Source organism: Lycorma delicatula, chromosome 4, assembly GCF_047948215.1.
Source record: "Lycorma delicatula isolate Av1 chromosome 4, ASM4794821v1, whole genome shotgun sequence".
In the NCBI taxonomy this organism is placed as follows: domain Eukaryota; kingdom Metazoa; phylum Arthropoda; class Insecta; order Hemiptera; family Fulgoridae; genus Lycorma; species Lycorma delicatula.
The window spans coordinates 51255196-51279786 of record NC_134458.1 but is presented as its reverse complement, the minus strand read 5'-3'; the positions used below and the strand labels follow the sequence as shown (position 1 = coordinate 51279786).

General features: G+C 28.2%; 1 protein-coding gene across 3 annotated transcripts in view; it reads left to right on the top strand.

Moving 5' to 3' along the window:
* The window catches only part of LOC142323388 (uncharacterized), a 287796-nt gene extending 263433 nt beyond the window's left edge, over positions 1 to 24363 (top strand). For 2 of the 3 annotated variants that reach the window (XM_075362950.1, XM_075362951.1), the window contains exons 6-9: positions 6300 to 6471; positions 16978 to 17052; positions 19112 to 19233; positions 22528 to 24363. In XM_075362950.1, coding sequence (XP_075219065.1) covers positions 6300 to 6471; positions 16978 to 17052; positions 19112 to 19233; positions 22528 to 22656 — 498 coding nt within the window. In that variant the 3' untranslated portion in view covers positions 22657 to 24363. The remainder of the gene's footprint in view (positions 1 to 6299; positions 6472 to 16977; positions 17053 to 19111; positions 19234 to 22527) is intronic. The other variant, XM_075362952.1, reaches the window with a different exon arrangement.
* Positions 24364 to 24591: the final 228 nt, after the last annotated feature.

Sequence of the window (24591 nt, the reverse complement as noted above, 5' to 3'; positions counted from 1 at the left end):
AACTCTTGCCAATTTTGTGACAGTCATTTGCCTGTTGGATTTGATCAAACATAATTTTTTCCATTAATTATGGTATTTTTTTAATTGCATTTTTCTTAGATTATTTTATTTAGGGTTACTATTATTATTACTATTGTTTTAAAAAGTAAATATATTTTTAAAAAATAAAATAAAATGACTACTGATAATAACATATTTTTTAAATGTTTGATTATTTTTTAAGTGTTTCACTTTCATATAACAGTATATTATTTAACAGAAATGTGAAGAAAACGTAAAGCATTTTTTAATAATTTGAAATGTTTAAAAATATTTTAGTGAACAATATTTTGACAACTCTTGTACTATTATTTTTACAAATTATTTTTGCATTCTGCAGTATGTGATTGTTGTGTTGCTATTTTTTTCTTTCACATTCCTAGCAGGTCCCTTTTTTCTGAGTTGGCTCTTCAGCCTCTCGTTTTCATTTTCTTCTGTCAGACCATATTTTCCCTTTTCATAAGGTTTTCTTTCATCATGTTCAATGGTAAGCTATCAGAGTCATTGGATTTTAATATACAAAATATTACTGTTCATTTATTCCTGAGATGTTCAGGATGGAGTAAAATAAACTAATGACCACCTTGTGATTATTCTTGAAACAGAATAAGCAGCACATATTTTATCTAACGTGTACATCCCACCTTTTTTGTTGCATTGTAGTCTGCGATTTCTAGCTTCTGTGTTGCTTCTAATTTTATTGTTCATAAAATATACAAATATTACTATTTATTATTTTTAGTCGCATAGCTCAACATAGTTAACTTTTTGAAAAACATAAATTGGAGTTTCAATGACTTGATTTTTTTTAGCTTGAAATTAAAAGGGAATCTTTTTGTTTTTTCTAGCAAGCCAAATAAGTTTTTTTTTCTTTCAGTAGCTCTTCAACCAAAGTATGCTGGTGGTCAGTTGTACTTTGATTGGAGTCATCAGGACCATCTTCACTGCATTCTGCTCCTTATTTTTCCTGTTTAGCCTCTGGAAATTACCGTTCAGGTATTACTTCAGAGGATGAATGAGGATGATATCTGTGGGTGTAAATGAAATATAGTCTTCTACAGTTTCAGTTCGATCATTCCTGAGATGTGTGGTTAATTGAAACCCAACCACCAAAGAACATAAGTATCCATGATTTAGTATTCAAATCCATATAAAAGTAACTGTCTTTATGTCTTGAACTAGGACTTGAACGCTGGAACTTTCGACTTCCAAATCAGTTGATTTGGGAAGATGCGTTCATCACCTAAAGCAGTTGTAGTCAGTAAACTTGGTCCCTACCGCCCACTAGTGGGCGTTCCAGCTTTCATGGTGGGCAGCAGGGGTTGTGTCCAATACTGTAACACTTTCCTCTTTTTAATTTAATTGACTTTTTAAGGAATTTTCATAACATTATTTAAAAACATTTTCATTAGGTTTTCATAAAATTCCCCATGACAATTAAAGTTTCAGAGAATATACTATTTGTATCGCCTGCACATTATGTAAGTGAAACTAAATGGCGCTATAGTGCAACTGCAAACAAAAGAGCCTTGTCCCAGAATAGCTCACGCATCTGGTCAGTGCGCAGTTAGATTTGTGAGAGTGAGCACATCAAACAAAATACTGTGAACCCACATCTCAAAAAAAGGAATACATTTGTGGCTATTTGCCAGGGTATCTGAAGATGGGTGTTATAGAGTCTGTTGTAAATAAAATGTGTTTATTGTGTCAAAACATTTTCCAATGAAGCCAAGTCAGTTGCGAGAATGTCTCCCAGCAAAGCATCCAAATGATAAGGAAAAGCCCATTGAATGTTTTCAGGAAATATATACAAAATTTCAAAATCATTGCATTATTTAAGAAATAAAATGCAATGAACGAAGTTGGATTAATCGCCACTTATCACATTTCACAATTAATTGCAAAAAGCGGTAAAAGCTATAATATTGGAGAAACTGTAATAATACCCTCTATAAAAGAATTTTCTCAACAATAATGCATCAGGATATACCTTACATTTTAAAACCATTGCCGCTAAGCGATAGCACAGTAAAGCGGCAAATTGAAGAAATGGCAGTTAATGTTGAAAAACTTATTAGCAACTCTTACTTATAAGAGAGTTATCTTACTTATAAGTAACTCTTCATTTTCCATGAAGTTGGATGCGTCTGCCATTGCAGACAATAATGCTTTATTGATGGCATGTGTACATTATTTTGATGAAGACAATATATTACAAGAAGAAATGCTATTCACATTAAATCTCATTATAGATACAATAAGATTATCTATATCTAATACTGTGAAATCATATTTTACAAAAAATAACATTCCTTTGAATAATAATATTATTGCATGCACTACTGGTGGAGCACAATCTATGGTAGGTCGCTATCTTGGATTTTTTGCTTATTTGAAGCAAGAAGTGCCAAATGTTTTATGTATTCATTGTGTGGTGCACAGACAACATCTTGTAGGAAAATATCTAAGTTCAAGTCTCTATTCATCATTAACTATAATAATTTAAGCTGTAAACAAGATCAAATCCAGTGTAAAAAATGATAGAATGTTTCAACAGCTTTGCCAAGACAGTAATGAAGATTTTATTAGATTATTTTTGCACACAGAAGTCCGGTGGCTGTTAAAGGATACATCTTTGGCTTGTTTTGTAGCATTATATGATAGTGTACACAATTTTTTAAAAGTAATAATGATACCAATCTGTGTCAACAGTTAAAAACGGTAAAGAATGATGCCATTTATTTGCCAGATATTTTGAAGAGATTTAATAATGTCAATTTGCAGCTTGAAGGAGCTAATAAAACTCTTATAGGTTGCCAAAGTATTGTGTCATTATTTATTGACAAACTTGAACTATTTCATACTGTTCTACTGAAGAGAGAATTTCATCAGTTTCCTAAATTATCATTTATAAAATATGATTTAATTCCAGAGGATATTGACAGATTCAGTAGCTACCTCACTTAAATTGAACATGGAAAAATGATTTGAAGATATTTTTAAATTGAAGCTGTATGACTGGAAGAAAAATCATCCTTTTACTGCAAATATTGAAGAGGCTGATAAAACTTGCCGAGAAGAACTGTTAGAAATCAGATATGATGAAGAGAGTAAACATACTTTCAATAGTGGTGGATATGAAAACCTGTGGCAAAATAAAAAAATGCCTGTCATGTCCAAATATGTGGAAAATTATATTCAGTTTATTAATAATACCTTTCTCTACCTCATATCTTGTGGAATCAGGCTTTAGTGTTGTTAATCATGTTATAACCAAAGAAAGAAACAGCCTGAATATTTCCGAAAGAGGAGACCTTCATTTGTTCCTTACAAAAATTGAGCCAGATATCCAGTATTTAGTTCTGCAGCATCAGCCTCAGGGATCTCATTAATAATTTAATTAATTAAATATAATTTCATCAAACTTCATGCTTTTATATATGCAAAGTATAAATAAAAAGATAGATTTAACTACAGTAAGTTGTTTTATAAAGATTTATTCTGCCAAACTTAGCGAAAGTCCAACATAAAGTATTTGGTAAGTAATTATTATTATATGTTTTAACTTGCTGTAACTCTGCTTTATAAATTTTATAAAGTAAAGTTACTTCCCTCCTTTATAAATCACCATTACTGTAGAACCGGTGGGCGGTTAAAAATTTTACTACTAACAGACACAAAAGTGGGCAGTAGGTATAAAAAGGTTGACTACCATTGACTTAAAGTAATATACTCATCACACAAATCACTGTAAGATTCATTGATGACGGTTTCTTTTTGTGATTTATCTCCTTCAAGTTCCAAAAGAACTCTTAGAAAGGTTTCTAAAGAAATAGGTATTTCCTTATTTAAAAAAAAAAAAATATATATACATGTATAACTTCAAATAATAATATATATAAATTCAAATAATTCAACATACTGACCACTGTGCCAGTTAAACTCAAAACAACTTAACCACCAAACATCATAAGAGAAAAACTTAAAAAACTAATACCAATAGTTGACTTTCTCGGGATCCCACATCATCAGTCAATACATAATTTTACAATTATATCAGCAAATAATAACAAAAAAGAAATAAAAATTTTAAAATGACCAACATAAAACATTTGTTGAACAAATTTTGTGGGTGTTAGGGTTTATGTTTTCTAAATTTTTATTTTATGCCTACAAATAAAATTAAAAAAGAAGATTTTACCCTTTAAAGTTGTCAATGAAAGTCTAAAGATAGAATAGAGTAGGAATAAAAAGAACAAAACACAAAGAGGCAAAAAAATCAGGTACAAAAATTTATACCTGTTGGACAAAATCCAACAGCCCAAGTGATTGAAGGTTAAGATTAAAATATGTAAAATATGTTGAGCTGCCTAGAAGATAAATACTTAAAAAATGTTTTTTTGTAGTTCTGCTACATAAATTCTATATCTCTAAATGAATGGAGTTTTTTTCAGGGAAAACTGTATAAAATCAATTTTTCATAAAATTTAATTTCTCAATATTTCTTAGTTATTATAATCAAAAGAAGGTAATTTTTTCCAGTCTATTACCCATTGTAATAAACTTAGTAACATTTTTTTATTTATGTTATAGTTTTGTTTTTGTTATGAGGACTTGATTCTATGGCGATATCACATTCTATAAAATTAGTTACATTGTATACCAGAAAAAATTTAAAAAAGGTTGAAATACTCTTTTTGCTGAAAGTCATTGACTGCAAGATCATTAGTTAAAATATGCTTATAGTAGTTATATAATTTTATTTTCAACATTCTTCCTAAAACAATTCAAATATTGGAAAATGGTCAGGCTGTAATCAGTTGTAGTTTATTTTGTTTTATCCAGGAACTAAATTATTTCAGTTAGAAAGCTGTGTCTAAGTTATTATGATCAAACATTATTTACTTTTCATATCAAATATTTGTTTGTTGTGAAATCTCAGTGATTTAATGGAAAATTTCATTTGTGTTAAAGATTTTCTTTGTGCTGTTACAAATACATACATACATATACGGGTAAATTCTTTTAAAAAGGTCTGCCTCTAGATAATTTCACTGGCTTTGATACTACATGAATTAATTAATCAATTAATTACAACGTGAATCAATTAATGCGTTAATTGAAATGCTAATGTTTTAATAATTTTTTTTTACAATTGATTTTCAAAATAAGCTCCTTTGAGAATTTATATACCTTAGTGTTCAATTAATCATATTGAGATATATGTGACTATTTGGAATTATCAAAAATCCAAAAAGCAGTTGTGATAATTTTCAGTTTGTTCAAATAATGGTATTTGTATTCTAACCTATACCTTTTAAATACTTTCAATAATGAAAACGCAATGGCAATAACCCTTACTAAGAGTTCATTCCACTCTAAATGCTGATGAATATGTTAACACCTTCTTGCTAAAATTATTACTCCTCTCGTATATCATTAGTTGACTTTGTATCGAATTCATCAGATATTGTTATCTGCAGATGACTATTTACTATCAAAAAAAAGAAGAAAAAGATAGGCAACTACTGTACAGTTTCTGAGAACATTATATCACACATTAATATTTTCATCATAGAGAGATGCCTAGTATAATTCATGAAAATTCTCTATGTACTTGAAAATATCTAGTATTCTGATTTGCATTATTAGACAGATGAAAACATACTTCATCACTAATAAAATAATACTATATTGATCTGAAGACTGTAATTTAAATGTTTGGACCTGTATAATTCCTCTAGTTCTAAACTTAATGTTGAATTTCAGCTATGACCACCAATGTCCTGATTGTTGATTAAAACCATTTACAATTTATCACAAATTTTGCTTAACACCATTTAGTTATCGCTTTCTTTGTACTACTTTTTGCTGGAAGTGTAGCATTAGAAAACATTTTAACAAAAGATTCATCTTTCCTGTACATACATAAACATTAACTGCAGCAATTGTCTGTTGTAGAGAATAAAATATTTTAGGAAATAAGTTAAAAATTTTTCTTTTTTCACCACTAATGTTAAACTGGTTAACTATAGTCCGTTACAAAATTTAACTGTAACCTAGTTTCCAGTACTGCCACATGTTAGTTGATGAAGAAGCAAATTGAAGCGAACCACTCTTAAACAAATCACCTGTTATTATTTAGGAGAGAAGAATATTTTCTTGCATTATGTCTTACTGTTACTTGCCTAATAATTTTATTTATTTGAGCAGATAGATTTGAATATGTCTTTTGATTTTCTGTTTTGTGTCTTGTTTAGATGGTCCAAAGTGTGGCAGGAATAAGTGGGACAAGTGTAGCCAGTACAAATATGGCAGGCACCAGTAGTGCTCCTCCTAGTCAACATGTATTGGTTAGTTCCGGTCCAACAATTCAATTATTGCCTTCATCTGCGCTTAGAATGATACCTGAAACTCAGCTTGTCCAGTCCAGTAAGTATATTTTTATTAAAAATATATTCATATTTATTTGTTATTAAAAAGTTAAAATTATCTTATGCTTTATTTTTCAAAGAGATATTTGAGGCACGGTTCAAAAGTAAGGGTCGAATTGTTATAAATAGCAATTTGCAACACTGATTGGTTCTTGCATGTGCAGCAGCTTTAAGTGATCTGTTGGGCACGTAAATTGCTGTCAGTTCATTGTTGTTTGCCTTTGCAAAACAGTGTGTCAAAATGAGTATGGTAATAACAAATCCCCTGCCAGTTGTGAATGATATTAGATTTCTAAATGCAAGAGGACATAATGCTGCTGAAATTCACCGTCAATTGTGCAAAATATATAAGTAACACAATGAGTGAAGGAAAAGTGATGCAATGGGGTTGTGAGTTTAAGGAAGGTTGTTCAATATTCATGACAAACAGAGAAATGGAAGGCCTAGTTTCCATACTGACAATCTCGTTGAACGTGAGATGTAATCATTGCTTTAAGACTAACAATCTTTCTCTAGAATTTCCAGAAGTGTCAAAAATAACATTGTTGAGAATCGTGACTGACACTCTAGGCCAGTGATTCTCAACATTTTTAGCTACATGACCTCTTAAAAGTAAAAAAAAATATGTAATGAATATTTCACGACCCCCCCTCAACTCCAACCCAATGAAACCTAGTTAAAACAGTTGCATTGATAGTGATGAGTTATGAACATGCTTGTATAAAATGTACAAAGCATGGCAATGTACAGGTTCCAACTTGATGAGTACATGCTCCTTGTAATTTAGCGAGCTTGCATAATATTCGTTATGAGAGAGTCATGTTCGAACATGCATAAGATACATATGAATGTGTCATGCTCTTAGCAGTATAAAAGAGGGGTAAGGGATTGCAAAATGTCAGTTTAGTTTCAAATGCGAACTTTGCATCTGTGCCTTTATTTAAGTTTTTAAAAGTGTAGTTTCATTGAATATAATAATAATTGCAGTGAATATAATAATAATTGCAGTTTTGGTTTTTTAGTATGCAGTCAAATGGTGTAACTGTTTTTTTCTTGTTTTTTTTTTTTTTTTTTTTTTAATTAGATTCTTATGCAAAATGGATAAATCTGTAAAAAACAAAGTGATCCATCTACATCAGTTTGTAAAAATACAAGATTGTACAATGACAGTTATTTAAATTATGGTTTTATCTCATTGAATGAAAAGCCACAGTGTGTTGTTTACTTTCAAGTCCTCTGCGATGAAAGCATAAAGCCATCAAAATTAATTCAACACTTAGAAATTAAACATCCAGATCATAAAACCAAACCCCGTGGAATTTTTTGAAAGAAAATTATATACTTTGAAACATCAACAAGCTTCTCTTTGTAAATCAACCCATACTGATAAAAGTACAGTTGAAGCATCTTATCTCATAGCATTAAGAGTAGCTAAGATGTCCAAACGCCATACAATCTCAGATTGCTTGCTGCAATTGATATGGCCAGTGTTTTAATAGGTGTGGAAGAAACAAAAAAACTTTTAAATATTCTGCTTTTTAATGACACAGTTGAATCGATGACATGGTTGCTGATGTTTGTGATCAGATAATTCAGCAACTGAGTTCAAATGAGTTTTTTTGTATTAAATTTGATAAATCAACAGATGTGGCAAACATTTTTCAGTTTTTATGTTTTGTGAGATATGAATGCGATATGAGCAGATCAATCAAAGAACAAAGAAAATATGTTTTTTTGCAAATCAGTACCTGGTCATTCAACAGGAAAATGTCTTTTTATGTTTTTTATGAAGCTATAAAAAAACTATAACATAGATTGGACCACATGTATTACATTATGCAGTGATGGTGCAAAAACAACATTCAAGGAAAGTGAAGAGCTGAAAATCTCAGTGCAAAAGTGGTTACAATCTCAGGTGGCAGAATATAATGCAGTGAGTTCAAAGAAGCTTATTTCACAAAATCAAAAGTGTTTGCAGTGAAATGGTGATTATGTAGAAAAATAAAGTAATACTGTAAGTATTTAAAACCATTAATAAATTTTTCATTTTTTTTTACTATTCTTTTCATTTTGTTACCGGTTGGCCTTTACTTTAAGCGTTCCTCACTTGTTGGTCACATTCTGTTATACAGCAATTAGTATGCAGGGGAGACCTGCAGTAGCATCATATATGATCATATTTAAAGAGATTGCCACTAAGTTATCCTGACCTCATGACTATTCATCACGTAATCAGACAGGATTAATTTTCCTTTTGTAATAATGTTACATCTTTTATTTTTTTTAATTTTCATCCTTTCACTTCATCTAAATGATGACTTGTAGAAGTCATCGACTTCTACAAGTCATCAGAAATAAGTGTCAATGCATTGACACTTATTTCTGGCATTCAATCAGACTATTGTGGAAGTAGAAACTTATTTATGACAAATAGCATTTTATTTTTTTTACTGCATATTTAAGTTTTATAAAAGAAGATTTTCAATTTATTTAGTTTGTTTTTGACTGCATTGCTATTCCAACAGAAAAACTGAAATTTTAAGCTGGAAGTAGTTTAAACATTTGATCAAAAAATTTATTTTTACAATGGCATCAATTTAATGCCTTAAGTACAGTTTACATACTCAAAATGAGAAAATTTACAATCTCCAGCGCTTAATGTTGTTGTTACTATTAATAGAGTATTGAGGCAGACCTTTAGTCATACTGGTTATATTTGCTTAACTGTCTTAGAGTGTTTTCAATTATATATCATTTCCAGGTCTGGCTATATGTCTTCTATATCTGATCTCTTTTCATTCTCTTCATTTACTTTAGATACTACTTTTAACATCTCTTTAAATTATTCTTATTCACTTAAATGTCCTCTGTAGTTTTATCATTTTTATTGTTTTTACGGTTCTGCTTCTTTTTTTGTCTGTTTTAACAATATGTATACTGCTTTTCCTGGATTTTTCTATTATTTTTCTTGAGCTGGGTTCATTTTTCTTATCTTAGTACTTAAATTATGTTGGTACAACATAATTAGTACCAAATTCTTAATTTGGTACAACTGGTTCATGGACTGAATTTATTTGCTCATAAGGATTCCTTGTGTTATGGGCTTGGAATGTAAATTTTGTCTTACATGAAGATAATTTCTATAAATTTTTGTAAACTACCTGATATTTGGGAAAGACCAGTCAGCTTTTTTTTCTCTTAAGAGCAATGATGTTTATTGTATACAATTTTTTAAAGGGAATGCATTGAAAGGGTAATTTGTCAAATTATGACAGCTTGTCTAGAACGATCTTTCTTTTCATCTACAGTTTAGTATACCTTGCCTTGTACAAGTATTCTATGTGTTTAATATCATTTGACTGAAGTACTAAATGTGTTTTGATGTGTTTATTGATCTAATCTTTTTTAAATGCATGAAATTTGTTTTCTAAACATTATTCGCCCTATTATTGATGCCATTCTTTTTTATGTTACTTTCTACATTTAATTTGATTAATTTTTTTACTTATCATTTTTAAGTAATGTTGAGATTTTGTGTAGAAATTATAATCCTTATATTTTTTCTGACGTCATGTTCATTTTTAAGTATTTTTATTATGATTTAGTGTAGTGATAATTAATCCTAAATTTTAAGTTCTTGTTTAGTTCAAGTGGTCTGTTAACTGTATGATTATTATCCTGTCTCGGTAAAGAAACTTATTGTAAATTTGAATCATTGTGTGGTCTTAAGTGTATATATTTGTAATTGAGGTTGTGCAGTGTGTATATTTATTGTAGTTTATTATGATTTCAAATTTAATGGGCTTTTATTTTTATCCTGGTTTTTCTTCAAAAATGGAATATGTGAGTTAATGTCAAAACAATTCTATGGTTATTGTATAATGTATAGAATTCAAATTGGACTTTTTTCATGTTAACAAATAAAAATTCATTTGGGAAGTTTCATTAAAATTATTTCAATCTGTTCTTCCATGATGCTGTAATAAACAAAAGAAATACACTCCCAAAAATTTACCTAATAGGCTATTCACCTTCAAATTGCCTAGACTGTACAAAAACACTAGTCTGTTGACAAAGTATTCCTCAGATTGAGAAGAATAGTTAATTTAGATTTTAGAGTGACCATTTAGATTTTATTATTTTACATCATTTTAGACCCTCAGTCATTTTTCATCCTGTCTCTTTGTTCCTTCTCCATAGCACCTTTGTGCTGTGTGAGACTTCATTGTGAGACTAATAATGAGACTTCATTCATTGTGTTTTATATGCTATGGTGGATTGATTTTGCATCAGTCTTCTGTAACAGTGAGAGAATATCTTGTTATAGAAAAGATGTTTGAATAAATAACAAAATATTTTGTAAAGCTATTACAATAATCTGCAACTGTAGTTTTTAATTTTGTGATCACTTTTCAGTTCATAAAAAAAATTATTTCTCAGTAATATTTTTTAACTAAGATCTTTTAAAAACTTCTTTATATTTGATGTACACATTTTTTACGTACCTATCTTTTTTATACTCGTATAAAATTTTCACAAATTTAAAAAAAACTGATATTATAACCCTTTGACCTCCAAGGCCTAATCTGATGATTTGACCTGTCAGAAAATATTTAATAACTTTTTTATTTATAAAGCAAATTTAATTTTTTTTTTTTGAAAATTAAATGAGTTTTTTTATTCACCTAAATGAATATAAATATTTGTTTTTGATTTTTTTATAAATATTGTTAAAATAAAAAAATAAAAAAAAAATTTTAATACAGTTAAAACTAAAAAAAACTAGTAAAAAAAAAAAATTTATAAATGGGAAATATTTTAATTTATTCCTGAGGCATTTTTAAATCGCATACAAAAAACTAGAGCATTCTATGAATAATTTAATTAGATCAACAAAACTGTAAAATCTTCATATCTACACACTAATATCAGAATTTGTAAATCCTTACCTTTGATGAAAGTTGAAGCAGTAAATGAATAAATCCTTTTGAAGTAAGTATGAATGATTTATTATTTGCACTGGGAAATGTTATAAGTTTTAAAAAAATAATTTGCTTAAAATAAATTATATTTATAACTAGAAATTATTTATCCATTTTAGAAAGTTTAGCAAATATGCTTTCTGAGAAACAAAGAATGCACACCCTTATTACATGTTTTTCTTTTACCACTTCGACTTGTGCTAATCTTGCTACAAACAGAACAGTTTTGTTCTTTTTTGTCCGGTAAAATTTCAAGAGTTTGTCACCAACTCTTGGTCAGTGGATCTGAAACGGTGCTTGATCACCAAGCCATTCAGCAGAAAGTTGATCAACCAATAAAACTATAAACTTTAGTCGTGATAAGGGTTTGTCTGTATTGTCTTTATACAAAATGTACAGATTTACAATCATTCTTCCTATAATGTGAAATGGCACTTTTTTCCAATATTTCAAAGTGCGGCGCTCGTCTAAGTAGCAGTAAAATATCTGATCAGATGAATCAACTTCGCCGATAAAAGAGTTATACTGTTTGGTAGATTTTAGAGTGAGGTAGGACTGTATATTCATAAGTGCAGAATGAAGACAACCAACACCTTGTTGCTTGTTGAATAATGGTTTAATGAATTGTCATCTTGACAGTTAATGAAATGTACAATTGAACTTTATACATATCTTTACATATATAATTAAATTAAATAACATATAATTTATACTAATAAACTAAACATGTCCATTTGAACTGAAAGTGCATACGACCGCTCTGGATCAGATTCTGACATAGAATGCTAGTACCTAGTACCAGCTCAACTCTCCGTTGAGCGCTAGCACCCACTAGATCGCAGCACTGGACGGCTTGACGTGGAATGGAACACACCGCCCACCAATTGTAATTACTTAATTATAATTTTGTGATACATTACATGAAATAAAACTTAATATACAAAAATAAATTAAAAATAAACAAATACATGAGGATTTAAATTTGGAATAACAATCAATTTATTAATAGTTCTTTTTACTATCGTGTTATTAGTTTTCACATCAACTAATCTAACTAGTCCATCGTTATCTGGGTACACTTCAACAGTTATTCCTAATTTCCACATCAGTGGAGAAAGATTACTTTCTTTAATTATAACTACATTGCCAACACATGTTATTATTTGAAATTTTGCACTTACTTCTTCTCTGTTGTACAGATTGTAAGTAGTCGTTAGACCATGCTTTCCAAAAGTCTTTCAATAATTTTTGTGCAAGCTGCCACCTAGTAAGCTTATTTACATTAATGCCTGAGAAATCAGGATCAGGTAGGAAAGTTAAAGGAGTGAAGGTTAAAAAATGTCCAGTTGTAAGTGGAGCTAGATCAGATGTATGCCGCCCACTATGACGGATAAGTATTGCCAACATGGAATTGATTTCTTCCGGTGAAAGATCTGACAATACATGCTTATTTATGAATCGACGACAATATGAAACTATGTTTAATGTTGATGTGAACGAAGAAAATGGTTTTGAAAGTTCTACAGCATCTGTAGTTTGAAGAACAGCTGTAAACACATTAGTTTTGCTAGACTTCTTCTCTTCCTTGAGCGAATCTGGTGGAATCATAGAAATGATAGGTGGATTAGATGGCCAGATGTTCTCCTCTTGTTTCAGAAAAGACGTGACCATTCCACCAGAGTTGTGATGAAATTAATGCATCTGGCATGCTACTACATGACAAGATGTCTGCAGGGTTATCCCTTGAAGGAATGTGCTTCCATAAGCATTCCTTAGTTAGCTCTTGAATTTCACAAACTCTATTTGCAATGAATATCTTCCATCAATTAGGAAGTGATGACAACCAGTAAAGTACTACTTTAGAATCCGACCAAAAATGGATTGAATCAAATCTTATACCTAAAATACATGTAACCTTATTGAATAAACAAGATAATAGAAGAGCCACATTCAGCTCTAACCTAGGAATAGAAATTTGCTTGACTGGGGCAACTCTAGATTTTGAACACAATAAGTGGGTTTCAATGTTTTCATTGCTACCAACAGATCTGGTGAAAAGACATGCACCATATATGCTACTACTTGCATTACAAAAACCATGTAATTGATAACTCTTACTAAAACTAATTTTAACTAATGTAGGAATCTTAAAATTACTTGAAGATTTGAGTTGAGAGTACAGAAAATTCTATTTTTCTGCTAACGGAGTGGGAAGAACTTCATCCCATTGAAGGCACTATAACGGATGAGCACTTTAAACGGAATGACTGTAGGACCAAGTAGTCCTAAAGGATCGAACAATGAAGAAATGATTGACAATACGGAACGCTTGCTGTAAGAAGTATTCTTATCCCTTGGTTTGAATTGATTAATGAAATCATCGCCTTGAGGATTCCAAAATTATCTAAGTGTTTTGATATCTTTATCTAATTTGATGGAAGAATCAGAATTATCAAACATATCTGTAACATTGGAATGGCATTTATGTAGTGAAAATCCATATTTGCTAAACAATAACGAAACATCATTGTATAGTTGTTTTAACTGATAGATGTTGTCATAACCAGATCATCGACATAAAAATCTTGCTTAATTACTTGGCAAGCTTGAGGAAAAGAGGCTTCATTTTGATTGGAAATTTCAATCAAACATCTTGCTAGAAAACTTGAAGGTGCTAAACCATAATTCTGTAAGTTATATGGAATGATTGATGAGTTGGTGTCATCATACCAGAGAATTCTTTGTAATGAAAAATCTTGAGGACTAATGCGAATTTGTCTGTACATTTTAGGAATGTCTCCTGATAGCATGTAGCTGTGTGAGTTCCAAAACAAATTATAATTGAAAATAAATCTTGTTGTACTACTGGACTTGTAGCAAGAATTGAATTGACTGATCTGCCATTTGATGTTTTTGCACTACCGTCAAATACTACTCTGGTTTTGGTAGTGGTGGAAGATTCACAAAATACTGCATGATGAGGCAAATAAAAGGTTTCAGATGGGACCTTGGACTGAGATGAATCTACAGGTTGCATGTGATCTAATTCTTGATATTCCTTTATGAAATGGAAGTAGTATTCCTTAAGTTTAGGATTTTTTTAAATCTACGCTGTAATAAATCGAAATGATGTTTGGCATTTGCATAAGAATCTCCTAAAGTAGAATATTCCTTGCGAGGAAGAGACACAACAAATCTGTTGATCATGAAAGGTATTTTCAACGAAATGTTTTTCGCAGAAAGATTCCTCTTTGGTTGGTAAACGATCTTCTGTCTCTTCAGATCTCCAAAATGATTCTAATTGAGAGAAAAGCTGTTCATTACTAACAAGAAGTGATATTGAATTTGAATTGTTTTTCCGCTTACCTAGTTTAGTAGGGATTTGACCAGAAACTATGAAACCAAGACGAGTTTCTTGAAGTATGGTATGATTGGAATTATGAGTTAATTGAACAGGCTTAAGTAGAGATAGATAATATTGAGCTCCTAGGAGAATGTCGATTTGCCCAGGAATATTAAAATTAGGATTGGCAAGAAAAGGTTGAGAAGGAATTTCCCAGTCAGTTATGTTTACAAAATCATTAGGTAACAAACCTGTAATGGATGGCATTTATGGCATTTCAAGTTAAAATGAAAATCTTCATATCTAGAATTAATATTTAAATTAACACTTAGCTTAGATTTGGTAACGACATTGCTAATACTTGTGATCTGCATGAGAAAAGGTTTGGTTTGAACCCCAAGTTTGGTGGCAAACTTTTCAGTACAAAATGAAATCATTGAAGCGGAATTAAGTAAGACCCTGGCTTGGATGAAATTACCTTTTTTATTTTTTACGTTAACTATTGCTGTTGCAAGTAAAACAGACTTGTTAGGTTCTGATTTTAAAGTACAATATGAACTATTAGCTGAAGGAGCTTAATTCTGCTTAGAAAATTTATTTGCTGCATCTTGCAGCGTTTTATCTAAATGAATTAGTGTATGATGCTTCCATGAGCATTTTTTACATTTATGATTGCTTGGGTAATCTTTAACAATATGTTGTTTACTTAAACAATTAAGACATAATTTTTTTTGAAATACAAAGTTTTTTCTTTTGTTAACATTATAACTTATCACATCGATACAATGGATGGTTGCTAGTTTTACATAATGTACACATAAAATTATTAGAATTATTTACATGAAATATATTTTTACTAGAACTAGGTTTTGAATAATCATAATTTTTGCCACTATATCCTACATTAGGCGGCTGTACTCTTTCATTACAGTGAATCATGTCAGTGGATTCAAGTAGTTTACACTTACATTCTAAGAAAGAAATGAGATGTTCTAACTTTGGAAATTCATCATTTTCCAATGTTTTTTACCAGTCTCTTAAAGTATTTAAATTTTAGTTTTGAGTAATTAACTGTATTATAATAAATTCTAAATAGTCAATATTTAGATTCTTCAATGCATTAATATTTTAATTAACTTGGTCAATGAATTTAGATAAATTTTCCTTTTTTAATGGTTTTAAATTAACTTCTAAAGCATGTTTAGCTGCTATTAGCCTTTTGTTATAACGAACTTTAAGTAGTTCTATTGCAATTTCATAATTTTCAGATATTATTGATAAATTGTTTATTACATCAAGAGCATTGCCTCTTAAGAAATTTGTAGTGTAATAACATTTTTAAACATTAGAAAATTCTTCTCGGTTATGAACTAAAGTATTAAAAAGATCAAAGAGTTAATGCCAACCCTTCAGATCACCATGAAAGGGCTCAATTTGTATAGGTTTTAAAGAAATTGGATTAGGTTTGTTAATCACTTTAGTTGCATCAGTTACCTCTGAAATTTTGAAACAATTTTCTAATTTTTTATGTTTTAATTTAAGTTTGTCAAAAATATTGTGTGATTTATGCCAAGTAAGAATAACAGTCTGCTGATTCATCATAATTAACATCGACTGAAAATAAATCACTGTATATACTTAATTGATTCAATATTAGTCTAATATAAATAATAACAATGTTTATATGTTATTTATAACATTAAAAACATATTTATTGTGAATATCCAATCAATCAGAAGCTGATGTTTTTTGACCAAGCATGTAACATCTGATCAATCGGATGTTGGTGGTCAAAGGGTTAAACAAAATTAATAATTTCTCAAGATAAATCTTTTTTGCCAATTGAGATTAAGTTAATTTTAGATCTTAAATTCACTAAAGTAGTACATATTTAAAAGTATATTTTTACAAGAAACAATTAATTAATTGCTACAGACAATGAAAGGTAAATTATTTTCATTCAAAACTTATATGGTAATAATCATTTAAAATTAAATTAGTATTAAGTAATTTGTGTTTATTGTTTACATATTGTCCTGTTTATTATCTTGTTAATAATTTATTAATCATGACAGAAAGCATAATGTTAATGCCCCTGACACCTCTCCTTCCCCTGTTATGCTGTTAAATTAACATTATTGTAATTAAGACAAAATTGTTAAAATTTATTTTCTTTAAGGTATCACTATTCCAAATGGAGTTATCGGTCACGGCAGTGTTGCAAACATGCTAACTACAAAACATGCTAATGCAGGTTTGTTCTCCTTAACTTTCTTCTAATTTTAAAACTATTAAAAAAATGTATACTGTAAAAATGGATTGCTATGGATTTTTTAAAAGATATTTTCATTTAATGATGGTGGAAACATTTTTAAAATCAACTTTTTAGTTACTTGCTATCAACTTTGTATATTTTATTCAAAAAGATTTGTTACATTAATTATACCATTATATATATATCTTTTATTAGAAATACATTTAATTTTCTAATGCGAATTCTGTTCAATATAAAGAACATCCACAGTTTTATTTACTTTATGAATCTAAATAATAAGCATAAATTCAGCACACTATGGAATGACCCAATGATAGTAATTTTGCTTCTAATATAAGTAGTGAAATTTGGTCCCCAGACTCTTTCTAGACCTTACTTTCCTTGATACATTAAAGGTTTACCTGGGACTATTCAGGGCAGAAATATTTCTTTTGGCCTTTAAGTTATATGTATTAAGTTGTAATATATAAGAACTAAAAAAAAAAATATTGAAATAACTTTTTTCATTTAGCTTTCTTTGATAACATTTTTTTAAACTATAAACATTTTTAAATTCAAATGATTTCATATATTTTTCTGCAAGGTGAAGTAAAACAAAAATTTTCCCAAATGTAATCGTTCAATTAAACAACAATATTTTTGATGAAATAGACGGTACTAAATTTAGAATTTTGATATTACCAGAATTTTTTTGACTCGCAATCAATGAAAATCTAATATGAAGAAAACATTTACAGTATGTTAAACTTTCCTATGATCCGTTTATTTTGTGATAGATGTCAAAAAAAAAATAAACAATTCAGTTACTCTAAAATATATATTTCTCGTTCATCCAGAACAAAACAATTTGGAAAGAATTCTACCAAAATAAAAAAACATCAATTCTTAATGATCTTTTTTTAAATTAGGAAACTAAAAACATACTCTATTAAACAATTTTTTTCAGAATTATGAATTTTAACTGCTTACAGGCTTTATATCCTAAAGTTTTTTACATATATGTAAAAGAGTTTAACCAGATTATGTTAACAAATAGTACCATTAATATAAATAGAAGTAATAAAATTATTTTGGACTGAAAAGACTTGGAATTTCATTAAAAAAAACATTACCTGCATAGAAATTAGATTTGCTAATCACTTAACTAAGCAAATAATGACTAAAAAATATCTTAGTAAATTCAAAAATTGATCAAAGCAATATTTATTAAATCAGTGCTTTTATATTTAGTAGAGAAATTATTTTAATGTTTATGAGAAGTTAATTGAAATAAAGTTTATATTATGAAAAGATAAGTAAAGATTTTTAATAAAAGAACAATTTACACAAATTTTGGTGACTGTATTTAATCATAAAAATTTAATTTTCTTACATAAATGTATTACTAAAAAAAGTACTACTAAAAAGTGTTTATTGTTGAAATTAAGTTGATTAAATTTGTAATATGGTGCCATTCTTTTTATTTCTTACCATCAATGAACAAAGAAATAACATTAATTTCTTATTACTATTTCCAAGGAAGGAGTAGAGTTATTATAATTAATAAATAATAGTTAAGGTACAATAATAATAAGAAATTAGATACTTATACTCTGAAACCGTTTCATTATCAGTCCTTTTGCTAAAATAAAGGATAATTAAATCAGGAGAACAGCAGTTCACCGATATAGTATTATAAATATTAATTAAATTTCCACATATTATACAAAATTATAGGCATAATTTTAACTGCTTGTGTGGTGTTTATTTATTATCTTAATTATATAAATAAATACATTCTTTTATTATAATTTCAAAAATGTTTAATTAAAAATAATGAAATGTCAGCCGATAGACCTAGTTATATATTTTCTGTTTATATTTATCCTTTCATTTTTCATTTCCTTCTGTGATCCTAGTATTTTTAATAAAGTGAATGACGATTCATTTTCATTATCTGAGATTTTGTATATCTGACAAACAAATATTATTCAGTATTTTTTTTTTAAATTGATTGTTAACATCTTTATCTAAGTATTACCTATCTGTTTTGTCTTAGATTCAAGCCCATTGATTCAGTCAGGTGGTATAGCACACATGGTAAATCATTCTATTGTGGTTTCGCAACCCAGTGGACAGGTTTTACTTCCGTTGACATCCCCTTCGCAACTAGGAGGAAAGGTAATTTATAAAATTTATTAAATATTAGTACATAATTTTAAATCTATTTTTTATATTATTTATTGTTACAGTCATTCCTTATTTAAATGATAATCATGTCAAATATAGTGTATACCAATATATTTTTTCTTATTAAACATGTTGATCAGTGTACTACAGTTAATAACTACCAACTGTGAAAACAGAAAATTAATAATGAACTCAAGACAAACTTACAGATTTTTGTAAAAAGCTCTTTTCAAAGTCATGGATCATCAGCTGTTAAAATATTACATCATACAATACCTTCATTATGTGTTAAAACTGATAGTTGTCAAGATCAACTCTCACATGATCAGACTTGATCATGAGAACTATTGATAGTTAAATTACAGATAGTTAGATTTACAATAGTTAGTTAATTATTTTACAAATTGTTAGAATTACAGATAATTAGATTTTTTTGTAAGTATAATGAAGGTTACCAGAGATAATATTTTAATAATTAATTATGAATCTGTGGATTTAAAAAGAGCAGTTTATTATATAGATTGTAAGTTTACATTGAGGTATGTAGTGTGTGTTAATGAGTGTTTTTTTTACCAAAATAATAGTGAGCAACATTATCTGTTACAGTGATAACACCATTGTAGTAATCATCAAATATTAGTCTTTAGCAGTAAATATTTGCTTTAATTAATTTTAAGTTTTGTATTTTTATTTAATTCTACAAGGGGCGAATGAACAATTTGGATGTTACTCAAGATCTTTCTCTAGAAGATAAGTTTGATGAATGGAATACAGCTGCAGATTCTTATGTCTAACTATAGATATTTGCATGTTTCCAAACTATTTTCTGTGTTATTTAGATATTTACTTAACTATAATTATACAAGTAGTAAAAACTTATCAAAAATAAGTATAGTATAATTATTAATAATGAGTATAAAAAAATAGCATGAATTGTTCTCAGAAATCTAAAACACAAAAAAAAATTGTAAAAATAAATGGCTGCCTTATTACCACAGTTAGACAATGCAATATAAAGAAATAATCATCTGAAGCAATGAACTAATTCTTGCAGACAGAGAATAACAAAAATTGGCATGTATTAATGTATAATGTGTGTATCGAGTTATGTAGTGTGATATTGTATAATGCCTACTTGATTTTGTTGTATAAATTTAAATAATTTTCATAAGTAAAATAAGCAATCACATTTGTTTATATTTTATCTGATACTTGCAAATTAATTTTTTTCATGCATTTGGGTTTCTATTTTTTATAAAAATCTATTTTCTTCACATATTCTTACTTTATTATGAATTCTGTTGCAAAATTTCACTTTTTTTAAAGAAAAATATTCTTGTTTAAAAAAAAAGAACAGAAACCCATATCAATTGGATGCAACCATTTTCACATTTCTCTAAGATTCAGTCCTTTTTAAATCTATATGAGTAGGAAAAATTATGATTGGTTTTTTCTTTTTATACCAACATTTTTGTATGTAAAGATATGAGATGTGCTTGTATTATGTTTGTTTTCCATTTCTAAGGAAATGAATTGATGAGTAAAGTTGCAATGTGATTAAAACAACATGGTCTTAAAAAGATGTTCTTAATTGCGCATGAATTTAAAATTAGGGACTTGAGAAACATGTTTGCATGTACTATATTTCCTTGTGTTACATTTTTTGTATTATATAAAAGCCTACTGATTGCATGTCATTGAATTTCACGCTTCTCCAGTAATTGTACAGTGATGTAGCATCAAGATATGTATATATCTTCTTTTTCCAATTTTCATGTTGTATTTAATTTCAATTTTATCAAAAATATTGATATACAACTTACCAGCTTTTAATAATGAACAAAATTTGCTAAGCAGCAAATGAGTAGTAGAATTCATAAAATGCTCAGAAGAATAGTAAACTAGTACTATATGCTAACCATAAAAAGGCATTTACTGTTGTCTGTATATAACTGCATATTACAGCGTATTTGGTTTCTATTCATGTTTACAAGATATAGTGGGAATGGATAGCTGATTGCAACCAGCTACGTAATTGTGTGCCCATGTCAGTTATCATTTTTTTTACTTCATGGTTTTAGTTTTATTTTGTACTTGTGTTGTGCATTCTTATATTATTATTACTATTAGTATGTCAAGTGGTAATCAACTGCTATAGTCATTAGCTATCAAAAAATGCCCCTACACATATAGTGAATTACACTCTAAATTTTTAACTTTGTAATCACAATTATTGACTATTACTTTGGTCATTATCATTTCACCTTACTTTATGTTCTTAAATTTCCAGGATGCTACTCCCTGAGACGTTTTAGGTGTTGCAGAATCATCATGTAATAAGGAATACAGTTTACTGTTTTACCCAGACCTAATTACATTGCATTACCCCTTATCATTGTTGTTTTGTTACCTCTTACTTATTTACTATTATATAAAAATACTTAGCTTAATCATCACCATTCGGTGTTCTGCCTTGTGGCAGGTCCCTTACAACATCACAATGGATGGAATCTACACTTTTTTACTTTCTATAATTTTCCTTCACTTGCCCTTACAACAAATTCTCTTTGTTGTTTACTTCCATTACTTTAGTTTTTTTCTGTATTTATTTCCATTCCTTCTTCTAGGGCTGTTAATAATTTTTTAATCACATGTGTGCTATCAGCTAGAATTACCATTTCATCATCAAAACTTATGCATCTTATTTTATTGGTTAAAAGAATAAATAATGTTTGAATATATTCCTAACTTACAGTGTTCAGACATGCTTAATATTTTGCATTTTACTGAATATGAAGTATGATCTAAATTTAGGTTATGAGATGTTGTGGTTATTTAATTAATTTATTGAAAAAAACCTTTATAGAATTTAAAAGTTGGTTACAAAATTTATATGCACAAGTAATTTGTGCTCAAAAAAGTTTCATTAGTATCTTCTAAATTTTTATTTATTTTATTCTTATTTTCACATTTATCATATTTTATATCTTTACAAATCTACTTAAATATTTCATATTGATTCTTATTTATTAATATGGACTTAAAAAAATTTATTTATTTTTTTTTAGTGTATATTTTGTAATGTTCAGTCAACGTTTTACCCCCATTTTTCGATGATCCATCCAAGTGCTAAGACAGTTCCTTTTTTTTTATCTACAGTAGCCCATCTATCCATTCTTAGATTGATTTATATAATGTAGTTTTGGAAACACTGTAAAGGTAAACACTTATATCAGTGTTTACCTTTACAAACATTAATTTTTTTTCTTATTTGATTAATTTTAGGTTATGACCACACCATTGCTGAAACCAGTGGGTCAAGTACCATTGATGAATACTCACCAGTTTTTGGTAAAGCCTACTATGGTTGTCGTAAGTACTCCATCAAATACTACAACCAATAAACTGTGTTAATAAAATTTGTTGTTTTAAATATGAATCGCTTAATATACTTTTTCACGAAGTGATTTCACTTATTTATACTTTTATTTATTTATTTTATTATTATTATATTATTATTATTTTATGTGGATAATTAGAAGGAAAATTTATCAAGACATGTAAATAAAGTGGTTACGGGGTTTAACGGTGAGAGACTATAATACATCTACGTAATATTTAGTTGGAAGTGATCTATTAATAATATTATTAATGGAAGTGAATATATAGGCTATATTAATATATACTTATTTACATGTTATGTTTTGTTTTTAAACTTGTCATGTTATATTATCCGATGATATAATCAGTGATCTTTTGTTAAGAATTCGCTACTTTTAATGAACTATCTGGAAGTATTTTATAAGATTATGCATAAACAATGTGCACTTAAGTGTTAGTTAACTTTTTCTGTTAACTCTATTGAAGTGTGGTTTTATTTATGTGTTCAAAGCACATAATATGTTGTATTTTTAATATAGTGTGTGGTGTGTACTTCAGGACATACCTAATTGCAAATGTGTAAAGAGAAAAAAATAAGTGTGTATGTCAGTGTGTGAATGTAAATGTGTGTTTGTTAAATGATTATAATTATTTAAGAATATAGAAATTTCTTGATGTTTAAATTTTACAGAATACATGCTTCCTTATGTCATAGTTATTGTTATTTGAGTCTATAAAAGATTTTTTTTTAATAATTTTATTTATAAATTTAGTATTTATTTAATTAATTGTGTGTGACCAGAGACAAAACTATTCTACGTTAGTATTTAATTAAATACACAAAGAAATATAAAATTATAGAATTTATAGTTAATCCAGTAATTGTAATGACTATTTATACTAAGTAGAATTTATTTTTTTGTTGAAGTTTTATAATTATTTATTTTAAAGTCCCATTTTCATTTGAGTGAATCCGTGAATCCGTGACACTTAACTAATGTAAAAAATAGCTTGCTGTAAAAAGTTTAAAAAAAGGGCTATTTCTTTTAACTTAATTTAAAAAAAAAAAATTGTATCCATAATGTTGATCTTGATTTCATGTTTTATTAATTGTTTTTTATATAGTATAAAAATCATAAAGATTAGCAATATACAAGTAGAGAAAAAATTCAATTACCTTATTATTTTTAAAAAAATGAAAGGTTAAATCTTGAATTCTAATAGTAATTTTGGTGTTTAGTTTTCAGTGCACAAAGAATCAATGAATGTTTTACTGTTTGTCTAGATTTTTTTGTCAAAGTGGGAATAATTTTTAAGTAAAAGAAAAATGTTGATATCGAATGGAACTGTTACCTTTTACTGTTTCTTTACGTTTAACTGATTTTAGTCATTAAATTTGGTAAAAAGGAATTGATTTTGGTGTAACAATCTGTATTATAAAAGCAATGGATTGCACAATTAAAGGAAGGAGAATCTGTATTATGCCTTTAGTAATTAATTTTGTATTTTTTCTAGACACACCTTTAAATCAATGCCTATAATTTCGTTTGAACAAATTTTAACATACTTAATAGAGAACTGACTACATAACATTCTAAAATGAAGCATTTGTCTTTACATACAGATATATGACAACTGAAGATAGGCAACAAGATTTCTGTTATAATGACAAAACTTATCATCAGTTATTTCCTTATCCTCTTCATAGGAAGCAACATATTGCAATGTTATCATTTTTGCTTATGAAAATGGGGCTTATGATTTTAGCTTATTAATTATAATTTTATTTATCCGTATTCATCATAAATATATTTTTTAATATATTCCAATATCCATCTTATATGCATAAAATATTATATTATTATTTGTAACATTAAAGAAATTTGTTTTTAGCTTAATGAATATATTTGTATTTATTTATTGGTTTTTAAATTTAAATAATATAAATTGTTATGCTGACATGAAATA